The following is a 17522-nucleotide window of genomic DNA, read 5'->3' as shown; positions in this document are numbered from 1 at the left end:
TGGCCTACTTCAGATTGAGCAAACAGACATGTAAAGTCACTGAGATGTGTTGAATTGGATTGGAAGTAGAAGCCCCTACAAATTGACGGGGGAATGTTAGCCGACTTTCTGGCAATCATCTTTTTATGCATGCATTTCCTTCACTAATAACAGATGTATTGTAATCGTAAATACTTACTCACTCATAGTTTATGACGAAATTACCATTACAAAAGTCAAATAATATGACATTTTTCTTTGCTCTCCAAAACGTCGCAAAACAGTATTTGTTGCCTATCATTAGATTATCATTAAGAGAATTATATAATTTTTATAATCATTGGCATGCTATTTATTTGCAAATATTTAAAAGTGAATTACAATCTCAGAAAATGTGTGGACTGGAGCCTATTTTAAAATATTGTCACACGATTCACGCCTGCAAAACAAAATTAATGATATGATATAGCCTGTGCTTCATATAGCCTAAATAGAATTATCCCTAGAGAAAGTATGGGTAATTGTACTCGAATCATGGACCACCATTGTAGAAAGCTCATACAGCATCACTAGTCTATTGCCAATGTTTTCCACTGAATTGTATATCCCAATAGTTAGAGCATATGTATTATATTATCATTGTGAGGTGTTGTTTATGTTATTGTGATTTTAATTCTTACTTGTCAGCTCAAACAAATAGCAACACCAGGAGGAGCAAACCCAACCACTCCGTATTCACATCTCATAATCACGTTAATGAAATTATCGTTGAATTAATTAAACATAGGCCTACAGATCTCGCACGTTTCTCGCCGTAAGGCACCTTAGGCATTTTAATGACCCGTAATTCAATTAACCGCCTCCGTCGAAGCATTGATTTCTGGAGAAGCTGTTGAAAGTTGAATTCAGACAAGTCGAGCAGCCCATAATTGCCCAAGACACAGAGATGGGGGCTGGGCTGAGGTGGCGGTGTATAAATAGTGTGCTCTCAAAAACACAATCATAACAGCAGGAGTGATATCACGACGGAGCGCTCTACGAGCAGACGGCTAAGGTTATATAGGTAATTTTATAGTGGATTTCGGTGCTCAGGACCACTGAGCGGCCATGGAAGAACTTACAGCGTTCGTCTCGAAATCTTTCGACCAGAAAACCAAGGAGAGCAGTAAGGAGAGTATCACGTACAGGGAAGTTTTGGAGAGTGGCTTGGCGCGGGCGAGGGAGCTAGGGAACTCGGAGACAAGTCTACAGGACATAACGGAAGGCAGCAACCACTTCCCAGTACATCTATTCAAGGAGCACATAGAGCTAGAGAAAGAAAAACTCAGGGAGTTTAACGTTTCAAGGGCCACAGAAGGTACGTTTTTATCCACCCGCTCGAGTTGTAGCGTGAATGGCTGAGATGCATCGCATTCTTCCACGGACCAAGCCCTTGGTTTTGATAATAACTGACATCGATTGTAAACGTTTTGTGGCCAAAACATTGACAAGCTCAAAACTGTAACGAAAACATTTCGATTACTGCAGTTATTGTTGAAAGTGTCTCGTAAACACAGGTCGTAGGAATTTGTAGATTCTTTGAAACACTTTTCTTTATAATAGCTTATTTTGCATGTAATAGCCTACTACGAATGTAACCTATATAATATCAATATTATCTCACTGCTGTCGATCATTGTAGCATATTAAATAGCAAATTCATAATAGGCCTCAGCAATTTTTCCACTGCACAATGAATAGGAGTGATACTTTCCCTTCTGCCAGTCAGGATCCAGTAGCCTAATACTTTACATTTTAAACTCTCGTTCAATGGACCAGACATTTTTATTTTGACTGTTCACCTATATGAAGTGCTTCTTGCTTTAATTTACATGACTTAACACATATAGACCTACAAATAACTTCTTACACAATATTAGCCCGTGCACCTCGAGGTTGGATGCATGCTCTTGCACTGTAATAGGCCTATCAGTGTTTGGATGTAAGTTCTCCACTACCTTTTTGTATAGCACACAATTGGTCCGTCTATAGGTCCGTCTATAAAGATGAAAAACAGTTGTTACAGGAAAAATATGGTGATGATAGTAATAATGATATACCAAGACTTTAGCCCCGGTATTAATATGTTCATAACCTGTCATCAATAACTATCTGAACATACCTGTCTTTTAAGTAAAAACTATTAACTTGTGAAATCTTGTCAAATATTCAGATTTATAGACTTTTATACACCCTAAGTTGAGTTATTTATCAGGTTAATAAGTTTAACTGCCATGGAAATGTTGTTTTGTATGATAGATAGGCCTAAACATTTCACGACAATTAGGCGAATAGGTTACAAACTCGAGGAATAACTTTCTTTCAATCTAGAAGAAAAAATATAATAATTTAAAAAATATATCATTCACAACTTACTGTAAAACAATGACCACTATAATTTTCCAAAATAATAATCACATTAAATAATAGCATATAATGGTTGGTGTTGGGTATAGCCATGCTCAGTTTTAGATAGTGAATATTGTTGCGTTTTCGGCAGGGCATTCCTGCCAATAAAGGTGCCATGTGCAGTCTGTTAAATGCCATTGAGGAAATTATAATTAGACCTGAACGTTACATGCTTTTATGATCGAGGATATCATGTGTGTGAATCATGTTCAATATAATATAGCCTGCATTTTGGTCATTTATTTCTAAATACATTTGTAAATTGTATTTTGACCAATGGAGATCGAGCTTCTGAAAAATGTTCTCTTTCTCTAGCTGGCTACCATAACACATACTATATATCCCACCAAGTAAATGTACGCTACACACGGCGTGTGTTTGTGTGTGTGTGTGTGTGTGTGGTTATGTGAGTTGTAGTTGCAGGTGCAGGTGTAAGCGTTTGTTATGTTTAATCTAGAGGTGTACTGTATTTTAAAACGTGTGTTCACGCAGGGATATATGAGTGTAAAGAGAAAAAGGAGGACGTGAAGTCGGAGGACGAGGACGCACAGAGCAAACTGAAGCAGCGGCGGAGCAGGACAAACTTTACCCTGGAACAGCTCAACGAGCTGGAGCGCCTGTTCGACGAGACTCACTACCCCGACGCCTTCATGCGGGAAGAGCTGAGCCAGAGGCTGGGACTGTCAGAGGCAAGAGTGCAGGTAACACCCGGTCTCCATCAACTGAAAGTGAAAACCATAACTATAAACCTGCAGGGATAAAGGTATACGCTTTTGGACAAAAACATAGATCTAGGTCTGTCCCTCATTTTCATCAACGTTTTGTACAAAAAAAATGTGGTCAGAAAAGGTTGCGCTTTTGAGCGGGAAGCATAAAGGATTGTTGTAGGCCTCGTTTCAAATAACTGATTGTTGTAGGCCTCGTTTCACAGAGCCTACATAGGGTTAAGATCATTTTTAGAACATTCTTACCTTCTTAGATGCTTTTTTGCCCTTCCATGTCACTTTGTTCACAGAAGATCTTCGTTTAACACCGAATCAAGATGTTTAGGCTATCCGTCTGACTGTGAATGCCGCTAACTTCTGAACAAAGTTAACTACAAATAGCCTACAAAGTTGCCAAATGATTTGCAATTGTTACAATTTGATAAAATGATGCTTCAAATGAAAATCGAGATGACTGCATTAAAAGTTAGGCTACACGGGCCCAAATAGGCTAGGCCTAATTACATTTGGTGTAATTTATTTATTCAGGAGAAAAAAAACATCGAGAGTCTCAACACAACAACCAAATATAATATGAAACAAAACAGCAAACAATACAATGTAAATTCAAAAATACAACACAACACAAAATGTAAGAAAAACAGTTACATTCATTCCTAAACTACTAGGTCCTCAATCAACATATTCAATTGCCCGAGCGGCACCAGAACATCCAATTGTAATGGGTTTTCTAAATTGTTCCAGCGGTGAGTTGCATTAAATCGAAAAGCAGATGTATCTTATTTGATCGAGACCCGAGGAACCTCAAGAGTTAACCAACCCTGTGAACGGGTTTGGTAACATGTTTTTATACTTCAACAACGAAGTTAGGTACGTCAGAAGCTTGTGTAGTAGAGCTTTGTAAACAAAAAAAAAGGATTAGTGAAGTGGTCTACGTGACTTTAATGAGGACCAGCCAACCTTTTGATACAGGATGCAGTGATGAGTATTACAACTGTCACTTGTGATAAAACGAAGGATGCTATGCTAGACGGTTTAGAGTAGCCTCGTGGCGGCTTCATTCTGGTAAATGGTGTTACCATAGTCAAGAACTGGCAAGAAAGTCGAGTGTACAATATACTTCCTGCTGTTTAAGGAACATGAAATCAATTTAATGTTCAGTCAATTTTGTGTTAACATTTGGCTACTGGGCTACAGGTTGTAATTCTTTCCTCAGTGTGTTTCACGATGTGTGACAACATGTGCGTAATGATGAACCCAATCTTGTGATTTCGTACATTATTATTGGGTAAGCATAATAAAGCCGCCTCAATAGCCTATTTACATCCATAGGTGGTAATACAGTAACTCTTAAGGAGCTGACCAGTCATCAATAATTATAAAGTTAAAGGTAAACTGATGCGAGCAATACTTTTCTTTCGATCCTATCAGTATCTACACATGGTCTAACGACTCCTTTAGCGAACGTTCTACGTGCTTCTTTGGGAACCACTTAAAACGTTGGCTCTCAAATAACGATGCATCTGGTACGATCGTCATAATGCTTAAATGACATGGTAACTGGGAAACGAGGCTCTGAACATGTTAGAAAAAAATGTGTGAGAGTTTGCCAGATTGAGACGTCCAGAGACAGTGGCATGTGGTTATAAGGGGGCGAGTCAAGTAAAATCAGGCCTACTGTAATTCGTGTTTCAAAATAAGAGTGGATTTACATGAGTAAAATATGTCTAGTGAGAGCTATCTCTCTTCAACATCAGATTTGCAACTTTTCTGTTTACACTAGCCTTAGTTGTGGTGTGGCCAAAGGCAAATTCGTGCGTCATGTGTGAGTGCAGCTATCAGCATAACGTAAATCCAATTCAAACTATACAGGAGCTTCTCATCTAAACCACATCATGTTACACACTTAATTAATGCAATGATTCACAAATGTGTGGACATTGTACAGCCTTTCATTTTGAATTTTGCTAACAGAGAAAAACGTGTGGTTTACTGGCCAAAAGGTAAAATTAAAGACTGTAAAATATCCACACATTTGTAAATCATTGCATTAATTATTGCATGGACATGTGGTGTGGAAGAGCCAAATGTCTTTACACTGTACTACTCAGAGGGGGGTATGTTGTGTGGGAGACATCTCTTAAAGATATATTTAAATCTAGAGCCTTCTCTTTACGCTACACAAGTGTCTCTATTGGACCTAGTTTGTGTTGTCAAAGAAGTGTAGTGTAAAGCGGCGGGCCCTATATGGATAAGATGGATGTAATGTAGGGCCTAGATCAGGAATGATGTATGGTCACAAATGAAACACGTTCCAGAAGGCTATACGGCCAACACTTATGGGTTTGCAATGCAACAGCCTACTGCAAACCATATTGATAAGCATACAATTTAAAAACTATGTGGCTATAAAAAAAAATCGAATGTTTAGATACACTTAGACTTACTTATACAATGTATGTTGTCATATTGGTAAAGGTGAAATCTTTTTCGAAGCTGTTACTTCACATTGATTTCATAATTAAATATATCAAATTGTTAACCTGTCAGGTTTGGGGTATATTCATTCTGAAACAGCGTATTACTATTAAAAAATATTTCTTTAAAGTTATTTTTATTTCCTTAAATTTCGTGAGATAAACACGTTAGGATAATCGTTTCCGGTGTACTTTAAAGACAATGCATATTCAGATGTATAAATAAGATAGCGCTGAGGTTTATGTTTTTATATAAATGATTCACCCACTTGCAATTGTCACTGGTTATGCTTAATTTCATAAACTATAGGCCTAATATTATTTTTTGGTTAGCCCTGCCTGTTCTCTTGAGGCCCAGTGATACCGAGATGTAACCTACACACACCAGATGCAACGAGACAAACATATCATGCGATATAAGATACAGCAAACTGTCTGGATGTAAAACTCGATATTGTGGAAAGCCCCATGAGTTTATTACACAGATTGACCTCACGACCTCGGTGAAATTAGTTTGGCAATGTTTCTAAATTACATTTCTGGCAAATACTTCTCATGGATGGTATCAAGTACAATAACAGACCAATAATAGTGCAATAATAATAACAATATTAATACTACTACTAACAATAATAATACTGTACTGGTTACTGTTAAACTTGTATTTATTTATTTTGTCTTGAATAAATTATCAAGCAAATGCATGTCATGATAACAATGGCCTATTTTTTTAAATATTAGACCTACCAAAATACTGTTGCTTTAAAGCAAATACAATTACACCTACAGCCGTTGCCACATCATAGTTGCTCAAAGTGGCATTGGGTTAATTTAAACCTGTCTCCTATCTCCTGGCAGATTATTGTAGAAGAAAAGTTGCTTATGTAGTTAAATAAAGGTTACATAAAAAAATGTATAACAATAATTATGTGCTTCGGAAAGATCTTACCACATCATTAAAAAGTATGAAGAGATTGTACGAGTGCTTAGGGGACACCCGTGTAGGCTATATGTCAGTCACCTCCTTTCCTCCCGCGTTGTCTTTGTAATATCTGGCATTGGCTTGATATACTGTTCCCTTAAAAATGGATTAGAAATAGGCTAATTCAATTCTGCTGCAACTCAGTCGGTGGGACACCTCATGTTCTGAGATCTAATCGGAGGAATAAGTAATATTATAAGTCTACACCCAGTAACAGCTTGCAAGCGCAACAAAAAACAAACATGTAATTGTAAATGGCCTAAATAAAATTCTGGTTAACAGGATATGACAACATTTAGCCGTACCTGCTAAAACGCAATGGGAGAAATATTTACAACAATAACACACACTATCAACACAAAGGGCTATTTAATGGACTGAAATCGGCCGTTAGGGCCAAAACCACACACGTTTAAAAATACGTCGCAGCCTCTCCTGTTCATGGCTAAGGGACCGGTTTTCGATTTGAAAGCCCAAATGAATCTGAAGAAAATTGTACGGCAGGAATGTGGTAGATAGAAGGGTATAGTACCTGCACTTAGGTGTCGAAACAGAAGCCCCACGCCGCACGCAGCTGTCGGGAATCTAATGGAAAGTTATGAGAGCTTGGTGAGGAGCGTGGAGTAATTTGATTAGCCCTACGACTAATATATTTAGGTGTCTGGTGCAGAGCTAAATTAAATGTCATTATTCACTGTCTCTAATAAAAATCCAAAGGAAATTAAATTAGGGTGTTTGTGAAGCGCATCATTGAGTGGTCCTTAATGATGAAATTACTGTCGCAACCAGTGTAGTTCACTTTGATTATCATTCTGGTACGTAGGCTAATTGGAATTGATCCTGAGCTGTATACTTTTTGATTTATTTGTAGTTGTTGTGTTCATATAGACCTTTGAGGAACAAAAACAGCAGTGATTAAAAAGTAGACTAATTAAATACACCTCGTGATATAGCCAAGCCTAAAACAATCAAATAATATAATTAGCAGTATAAGAATAATGATATAGCCATAGCCTATAATAATAAGAAGAATAGGAAACAGGCTAATAATAGGCCTCACTAGCTTAATCCTAAATTACTATCTTCTAAACACAACATTAAACAAACATTTGTTTGCAATATGCAATGTAGGGACAGATTGAGGTTTATTTATTTCAGTTTTATTTAACCTTTATATAACTAGGCAAGTTAGTTAAGAACACGTTCTTATTTAATCATCTGTGGGCAGGAAAAGTCAATAATGCATACCTTATCGACAAACGTATTATTGCAGTCCAATCCACACGCCTTTAATGATGTTCACTTGTGTAAAATGGCTGCGGCACCATGAATAATTAGACAGCGCCCTTTGTCGTCATCTAATCGCGAATCGGGCTACTGTAAATGATAATCATAACTGGGGTCGAAGGGGAGAGGAGATAATGGATTAATGGAGGGAAATTAGGTTGATGATAGTTAACAATAGGCTATGCTGCTTCTGCAACCTGGGGAGCAATGGGGCGTAGTTGGATTACACAGAGTAACAGTGACCTTTTTGGCTCGGTTTGTTTAGCACTAGGCATACATATATTTTAGTGTCGACATTATTTTTAGGCTATACATTGTCTGTTGATATTTTGTACACAGCAAATTATCCAATGTTAAATCAACACTGACAGTGTCTACTGTATATGGGTCCACATGTTTCAGTGTTAAATTAGCACACTGCTTAGTGTAAAGCCTAATTTTCATATTTCCCAAAGTGCCTTGCCTTTGGAGTGAAAACCACCTATTGCAGTATTTTTTAGTGACAGAGGCAGAGTCCTGTGGCCTAAGCAAATATGTTATCATTAAAATAAAATTTGCTGTGCATTTTCTAATTCAGGTAGATTATTTAAGATTGTTTTTAAATATCTGTGTTTTTCAATATACATTGATTGATTAATCTTATGCTACACAAAGATAAATAACAAATGTATCTAAACTAATCCAATCAGTCAGATTTAATGCACCTGTTACTGAAATGGTTGTTCCAGTTTAAATGGTTTAGGTAGTCTTCTTATCAACTTTCCTAACCCTGACAGTCATTCTGAAAGCAGGGTGCAGATTAATAAAAATTCCAACTGTTGGATAGCCTAACTCTGCCTGGATTCCAATAGGTTTTACACATCACTTTGTAAGCCGGTGTTATGTGACTTGCAGGGCCTGATGTGGCCTGTAAACCAGGAGCTTCCTAACACCATTGTGTTAGGGTAAAATTAGGCCATCAAAGTAAGGCCTTATGATATACAGTACCAGTCAAACGTTTGGACACACCTACTTATTCAAGGTTTTTCTTTATTTTTTACTATTTTCAACAGTGTGCAAAGCTGTCATCAAGGCAAAGAGTGGCTACTTTGAAGATTCTAAAATATGTAATGTATTTTGATTTGTTTAACACTTTTTTTGGTTACTACATTATTACATATGTGTTATTTCATAGTTTTGATGTCTTCAATATTATTATACAATGTATAAAATAGTAAAAATAAAGAAAATTGGAATGAGTAGGTGTGTCCAAACTTTTGACTGGTACTGTATGTATTTTCATAGAGTTATAATTTAATAATGACATTTGCCTCGGTACTCACTTGGTGAAAGCCACAGGCCTTTAAATGGATATAATTAGATAGCCATGTCTCTGTCACTAACAAATACAGTCATGGAAGTTAAGTATAACATTCACTCGAAAAGAAAATGCACCATGGGAAATATGCAAATTAGGCTTTACACCGCACAGTGTTAAAACAGCACCTCAAAACGATTTACTGTAACACTACAGTTGTTAATTTCTTACTCTGAGAAAGAGTAACAGTGTTGGCACTAAGCAAAGTGAGTCCAGTTTACTCTAAATCAGGTGTTGTTTTACACTGCATATCTCTCTACAGTAGAACTATGCAAACACCACAATCATGTTCATTTGAACACTTTAAGAGTAGAATGGGGAACACTGCAAGTTAAATCTTTAACACTTTCTAAAGTGTCATTTTAACACCAGTTCAGTGGGACTCATATGTTCACTGAAAATAGTGGACATGTACATTTGACACATTCCAAGTTAAATGGGGAACACTGAAACGGAGTTAAATCTTTAACACTTTCAAAAGTCTTATTTTAACACCAGTACAGTGGGACTCAAATGTTCACTGAAATTAAGGTACAGTTAAATGTATACCATTGATTTTGCTGTGTATTCACTGCTTACATTTTGGTTTCCAGGTTTGGTTTCAAAACAGAAGAGCAAAATGTCGAAAACAAGAAAACCAGATGCATAAAGGTAAATTCTATTTTACTATCCATCTATTTGTTAAATGATTTATGTTGTGATGATTATTAAGCTTGTACTTTTACACTTGCACATGTTTACTCCACATAATTCAGTGTCATGTAAAAGCTTGCTATATTCCGTGCATTACCTACAATAATTACGCGCGCATGTACTTTTTTATGTTCAATTATTATATTATCAAGTGCAAAATGAAAAATGTGAATCTTGTAAACTTTGACCAACCATTTCAGCCTGCCTTATAATCAAACATAACTATCTCACTGTCTGACAGACACCTCTTCATACTTTCCAGGTGTCATTCTGGGCACTGCCAGTCATCTGGATGCCTGCAGAGTAGCGCCATACGTCAACATGGGAGCTCTACGGATGCCTTTTCAACAGGTGCTTTCTTTTCTATTTTTCATGACGAATCCCACGTTCATTATTTACTTAGAAAATGCATGTATGAGTGATTGTACACGAGCAAATGTCAATATTTAACATCCGTTAACTGACGAAAAGCTGTAGTTTCTAAATGTGTTAGCATGGTTGAAAGGTTTGATGCAGTCATACAAATTCACACTACTTTCCCCCCTCTTTAATCCATTAGAACGTGTAGTTGATATTGAGCCTCAAAATATAAACAACCATACTTCTCAATCATCTCTGAATTGAGAGAGATAGGTTGCAGTTTACAAAGGCTAGGGTGGCAATTGAGAATTCTATGGAGCTGGGGGGGGCGGTGTGTGAGTGTGCACAATTCAAGTCAACCCCAGAACACCTTTCACCTTTGGGGTGTGTTGAGAGGTGTGTTTGTGCATGTGTGTTGGAGAGTAATTTGATCTGGCGGTGTCTGTTTTTGCGGTCTGGCCACTGCGTTGTCCACCTCTCCCCTGTGAAAAGCTTGGCTCTAATTAAGCGAACACCGCGGCAACGGGGGCACATAGAAGAGATGATGAAAGCAGAGACTGGAGAGGGCTCTGATGGATATTGATGGTGAGCTGCGTTTGCAGGGAGGGAGGCATGAGGCCTGTGTACTGAGAGAGAAGCACTACCTCTACCAGGCCTGAGACAGACAGCAATCCAGGGTTACCACCCATGACTGTATTTGTTAGTGATAGAGACATGGTTGTTTAATTATTTCCTTTTAAAGGCCTGTAGCTTTTACCAAATTAGTATCTAGGTGAATGTTATCGTTAAAATTAAACTTTATGACAAAATAAATATATCCTGGGTCGTTAGAGCCCTGAATGCTGATGGGCAGAAGCTTATATTTAAGCAATAAGGCACGAGGGGGTTTGTGGTATATGGCCAATATACCACTGCTAAGGGCTGTATCCAGGCACTCCGCATTGTGTCGTGCTTAAGAACAGCCCTTAGCCGTGGTACATTGGCCATATACCACACCCCCTCGTGCATTATTTCGTAAGTATAAGCTTCTGTATTATGCATTCTAAATAATGCCATGGATTCAGTAAAAAAAAAGAGTAAACTTGAAAGCAGAAAAGTGAAGCATGACGTAAGCAAGTCTGAAATGTAAAAGTGGAAATTGAAAACTTTAAAAGCCTTTTTTTAACCGCGAATAGACAAGGGCTTCCCGAGTGGCACAGCGGTCTAAGGTGTTTCCTCTGAGACATTGGTGCGGCTGGCTTCCGGGTTAAGTGAGCAGTGTGTCAAAAAGCAGTGTAGCTTGGCAGGGTCGTGGACGCAGGACGCATGGCTCTTGATTTGCCTCTCCTGAGTCCGTACGGGAGTTGCAGTGATGGGACAAGACTACCAATTGGATATCAATAAAAAAAACTGGAATACACTACAAGTTTGCATTTCTTGCTGTGCAGGAAAATTCCTTCAACAACAAGATGGTCAAATTAAGATATGGCATCTGAAGCGTTCCGTAGCGGCTCATGCCCTGTTCCATTTCACTGATCCGTTGAGCAAACTTTACAACACGCTAAGAGATCCCTTCTGAAAGAGGGGGTCCCTTCTGTGTTTGACAGACAGTCTGTACTGATACATTACAAGGCCCTTTGTTTGAATGTTAGCCATGCCTTATGAAAAGTTAGTATCCATGCATCTGGAATCGGGCCTCTTTTTTGAGTGTTTGGTAACAGTGCCACTTGGTAACCAAGGAAAAGAAACCTACTGGGTATTTATGCACTGCCTCGTGTCTGTGGGTCCTGTTACTGCAATGCAGTGAGAGTACAAATACTGGTCAGCAGTATGCAATGAAATAACGTCCAAGAAAGCATATTTGGGGTTTTACATTAATTCTCTCTTGCAGTTAAACAACTTTAATTTCAATGATTTTCCAAAATGAAAAATTGGTAAAGACAGCTCGCTCTCTCTTAAAATGTTTGCCACACGTTGCTTAAATTAAGTTTTATTTGGGTTGGATGAGAAAGCAAAAGGCAATCCACTTCTCTGTTTTCTGTGGAGTTTGAAACACATGAGAAATGGCAAGAGGCAACGTAGCTCTCCCTCTGAAGTCCAGGGATGTGTAATTTTCACCTACTTCTCAAAAGATATGCCAAGAATGAGAAAACTGATATTCTATGCTCCTTATGACTCACTTTCCCTTTGCTCAGGAATATTTATGGATACATATTTATAATTCTAAATACGTGAATGTTGTTGGGGTGCAAAATTGTTTATTTATGCAGTTGAATCCATAATCAGGATAACAGGACATTGCATATTTCCAAGGTTATGAGGGAGTTCTCAGTGAATTAGACAAATCTGTGCAGGGTCTTAGAGAAACTTTGATTCCAGGCTGTGAAATTGGACATTGTGTCTGAAGTTATGTATGATTCATTAACTTTAAGAATAGCTGAGATGAAAAAAGGACTCTTGAGTGCACTTCCTAACTATTCTCTTAGAAAACACAAAGTAAGCAACAGCTTCGAGGAGGTAGAACTTGAAGGAGAATTTAATAGTGTCAAACTGTGTAACCTAAACCTTCAGCTCTCCTCACATACACACAGCCTGAAGGGCTGGGAAGGACTCACTAACCTAGGGTTTGTTTTTGGTTGTCCTGCAGGTTCAGGCCCAGCTCCAGTTGGAGGGCGTGGCTCACTCCCACCATCACCTGCACCCTCACCTGGCAGCGCACGCACCCTACCTGATGTTCCCGCCTCCACCCTTCGGACTTCCAATCGCCTCGCTCGCGGACTCAGCCTCTGCAGCGGCGGCCGTGGCCGCGGCTGCCAAGAGCAACAGCAAGAACTCTAGCATCGCCGATCTCCGACTCAAGGCAAGAAAACATGCTGAAGCTCTGGGTCTCTGACCTCACCGGGCTTCCCCTCCACTTGCCCCACGCCTTCATAATCACCCACTTCTCACACAAGACTGAGCCCAGTGATCGGGTCTGACACTTACAGCTTAAATTTTTTTTTTTTAATAAAAACATTGAGAGGGAGAATGTAAGAGAGAGAGACAGAGAGAGAGAAAAAGAAAGACACAGGTAAAGAGAGGGGTAGAGAGGAAGAGGAGGAGGAGGCGGTGGAAGATGGAGGATGGAGCGAGAAAATTGTCACAAAACCAGCTATCAAAACAACCACTTGTAGAGAGAACGGTAATTAAATACCAATGAAATCTCCTTTTACTTTTTGCCCAACAGGCAGGACTTCTGCGGGGCCAGTGGCTCAGTCCACTCCAGGCACACATCACAAGTCCAGGACCATACAAACACATGTGGATGTCTGTCTGAGCTGAGGGACAGGGCCAGGCCAGGGCCAGGCTAAACCAGGCCAGACCAGACCAGGAGACTTTAGAATGAAGCAAACTGTCAAAGCAAGCACGCAGGGCCAAATATTAGAGCGTCACTGAATCCGATGCCGTCACGTTGACTTTACAGACTGTTGCATGTGTGAGAAAAGACACTGGCAACACAAGGCATCGGACCCGCTCTAAACTTTATACACAAAAAACAAAAAAAGAGATAAGAAATGGCCACTGTATTGTTTCCTGCTGCTGCCCAGTGCATGAGTTTGACTGCAGGTCTATCATGGAGCCTGGCCTTCATGTTGTATCTGACCTAACGCCCCAACTCTGTTGTATCACTGCCATTCAAACCGCCCTCTATACCCTCATCCACAAGGTCAATGGTCATTTGGGTTTGATTTCCTTTAAACCTTTGACTGACAGGAAGAAGCGATTCGAATCCCTTATTTTTTTTCTGCTTTCGGAGGACTAAGGTATGTGTTGCCAGGAATGTGTCCGAGTCCAAATGTTTTTTTTTAGCTTTTCTCCTCACATTGTTCTCTCTCGCTAGCCTTCTTTCTTTCTGTTTATAGTGCTATTTCGTAGGAATAGAAGTGAAGATATTCTTTGCACTTCAGGTTTTGTATGTTGGCGTTTACAAATGGCACTACTAGAAGATACTACTTCACTAAACGAGGCGGGAATAGGAACCAATTTGTTTTTTATCATGTCTTCAAAAAGAGACGTTCACGAAGCGTTTTCGAAGGATAAAGGGTATAACTGCAATTTTTTTGTAATTTTTAAAACATGAAGGAAGCATCAGTTCAACTGAAATGCACTTTTGTGCAGTTTTAAGTGCAATACTGTAAATATGAAAAAGTTAAAAAATAATAAACAAATTGTTCATTGTTCATTTTAAACAAATAATTTTCAGTCATTTATTTCATGCACTGATCAAATCGGTGTGTCTAATTTCTTTGCCAAACAGATCTGTTTTTCCTAAAGCATTGTAGTATGTTGCGAACTCATCCTCAATCGTGTGCCATAACTCCAGAGATTCAATGGTTTTCAAATGTCGTTTTGTATACACCAGAACACTATAATAGCCTGTTGAGGTAGACATGAGCACATGTGTTTCATGCTGCAGAAATTAACAATTGAAAAGCTAGGATCTGAAATAATTTATCATAATTGATATGGGACAAAGAATTTATGTTACATTCCACCAAAGATTCTAACAAATTTTACAACATATGTTATAGGAACAACAAAGCCATGGCAGTGTTGCTTTAGGCCTGTACATATTAAACGTTGCATGTTTAAGTTGCAATTCCATAGTAAGATAACAAGATACAACCTAGATAAATAATGCCTACCAGCTAGGATAAAATGTTGAACACTTGTAAATTCAAAGGGTATTTTTTTGTGTCATTGAGAAACAGATCTCTGTGAGGGATTTTGGGCCATAGAACGGTTACATTTAGCTTTTTTACTTTTTAGTAATTTATTCGATTCTTATATATTGAGTGACTTATAATCATACAACAAGAGGCTTTAAATCAAAACATGATTATCGTCATCAAAACATTCCGGAAGTGATTACCATAGTACTCATTAACAGAGAATTGTATGCCAGATCCCCTTACTTGAAGCAATAGCCAGGTACTTTACGAGCTGATGTAGATTAATGCTGTATGCCCATCGTGACAGGTTACAGCCGATGCTCAGGGGTTGTCTCAGGTTGAACCTACCAATCAATATCAATATCATTCCAGCTCTGACATTTACGCAGTTTCCATGTCAGCCCTCAGAGCTCATCAGATCCCAATCTTACCCCACGCCAGCGGAGAAAATTGAGCCGCTATGAAATCCAGATGTACGCCAGCATCATGGCCCCAAATCTGGAACCGAACATGTATAAAGCCCTCTGTTCAAATGACAGAGAATCTTACATTTCAGCTTCCATCTCAGTACTATCTCTAACTGGAGCAAGAGCAAGGATGTTGTGCTCGTACACCCTATAAGGTTTCTGCACATTTAATTTGTACATACATCAAGTTTGAGCGATATAATCGCAGACTGATCGGCCTGTATTTACTCACTGACCTCTCAGGCAGGGGCCTATACGGTTTCTGAACATTTAATTTGTACATACATCAAGTTTGAGTGATATAATCGCAGACTGATCGCCCTGTATTTACTCACTGACCTCTCAGGCAGGGGCCTGCTGGGCCAGGTCTGAAAATAACAGCATCCTTTTATGTGTACTAATAATTAGCTAGGCACACACAGCCATTCATCAACCAGCAATGAGCCATGGCTGCTTCGTCAACATGTTAAAGCTGTTTATGTTGGCCACAAGTCACAAAAAAAATAATAATGTAATAATAGGGGAAGGGGCTGTGTGTGTGTGTGTGTGTGTGTGTGTGTGTGTGTGTGTGTGTGTGTGTGTGTGTGTGTGTGTGTGTGTGTGTGTGTGTGTGTGTGTGTGTGTGTGTGTGTGTGTATCTAAAGTGAAAACCATGTTGAAGTTGTGTTTCAATTTTTTATTATAAATAATTATTTATTATTTTTTAATTTTATTAGAGGGTATTACAACGGGATGGTCCACTGATGTCCTTCCCTTGTATTGTACTGTTAGCATTAAACTTTTGAGATGTACATGTGAAAATATAAACAAATTAATCTAACTAATTGAAAACCATGATTGACTTCTTCAAATATTGTGACCTACTTCAAGTATTTGTGAATCATTTATTGATTGTGCGCTCTGAAACCAGTGGAATGGCCCAACAATACTATTGTCAACATTCACGGGGGTGCCCACATGAAATGTTTTAACACTTATTTGAGTACCCTGATTTGTAATTGAAGTTATCCAAACTCTGTCTGAAACAGCTTGTAGCAAATATTCCCCTCCCAGAAAATGTTCACAAGCTTTCTCACTGTGCCAGGGGCGTCAAGTTCCGCAAGAGATGGAACTCTGAAAATGCGAGGCCCGGAGCTTTTAGCCATAGCTGCGCTCTATGCTAGCTACCCTGTGAGGGGTCAAGTGCTCAGGGGTCACGTGCAATAGTTTTTGATCACCTCTTGAGAACGTCACACACACAACTGTGATTGGATGGACTGGGCTGTTCGTGCTCTCTGTGGCTTGACAGTGCAGTTGCAGTGACATGAATTGAGACAGCTTAGTGTAGATAGGCTCAACATGCAAGACAGCGAAACATAGTTCCTGATATGCTACCAGTGGTGTAGTGGAAGGTAAACTCATGGAAACGCTGTTTACGCACCCTTTTTACCCATCTTTTGCTGAAAAATGCATTGAAATTATAGGGACCATTACTTAACATTTTTTAGTTAATCTTGTTTCATTGCTGTTCGTTTGGCTCTAAGAACTCAAGAGAATCAACCACCCAGTGAAACCTGAGCTGAAAACAATTGAGGTAAAGTGCTGAAGTCACTATGTTCTCCCATGGATCAAACATCGTCTTTCTGCCCAGTTTGTTTTGTTTCGGGTTTAGTTTGCTTTGTTGGCTAATACTTATACATGTATCTGGTGCCAATGGCAGTGAAAACCATATCAGAACTAACATCTTACGACTAGGTCGACATTTTTTATCTTCACAGTGAGGAGAAAACTGTCAAGAATTTCAGGGGGTTTTGTAGCTTAAAATTATATATTTCAATGCAAATATTTGGCTTATCTCATCTTATTCATCGCACAAACCATGTAATGATATTGTCATTTATTACACAAATAATGTGATAACATGGAAATGTTACTTTCCCATTACAATGAAATGTCAATATAATTATGGGTCCTTCTATCACAATATCATTATATCTTCTGGCAACTCTTATCTCTGAACAAAGAAATGTAACGCTATTATAAATGGACTTAAATATGTATGTTTTGGCAAACACGA

The 17522-nt window shown here is 38.7% G+C and overlaps 1 protein-coding gene across 1 annotated transcript; it reads left to right on the top strand.

Annotated features, from left to right (window-relative positions):
* Positions 1–1086: 1086 nt before the first annotated feature.
* Positions 1087–13180, top strand: LOC120057828 (short stature homeobox protein). The gene is made up of 5 exons (XM_039006289.1): positions 1087–1336; positions 2920–3128; positions 9849–9906; positions 10211–10299; positions 12935–13180. Exons 1-5 carry the CDS (start codon positions 1087–1089, stop codon positions 13178–13180), a joined length of 852 nt encoding a protein of 283 aa, XP_038862217.1.
* The last annotated feature ends 4342 nt before the right edge of the window (positions 13181–17522 follow it).

The sequence above is a fragment of the Salvelinus namaycush genome, chromosome 13 (genome assembly GCF_016432855.1).
Source record: "Salvelinus namaycush isolate Seneca chromosome 13, SaNama_1.0, whole genome shotgun sequence".
In the NCBI taxonomy this organism is placed as follows: Eukaryota; Metazoa; Chordata; class Actinopteri; order Salmoniformes; family Salmonidae; genus Salvelinus; species Salvelinus namaycush.
The sequence above is the reverse complement of the archived record's forward strand: the minus strand, read 5'-3'. Positions and strand labels throughout refer to the sequence as shown.

Excerpts from the sequence above, each read along its gene's own strand:
- LOC120057828 (XM_039006289.1), top strand. The coding sequence starts at position 1,087 with ATGGAAGAACTTACAGCGTTCGTCTCGAAATCTTTCGACCAGAAAACC. Across the intron at positions 3,129-9,848 it reads TGTCAGAGGCAAGAGTGCAG|GTTTGGTTTCAAAACAGAAG; the intron begins GTAACACCCGGT and ends TTTGGTTTCCAG. Across the intron at positions 9,907-10,210 it reads AGAAAACCAGATGCATAAAG|GTGTCATTCTGGGCACTGCC; the intron begins GTAAATTCTATT and ends CATACTTTCCAG.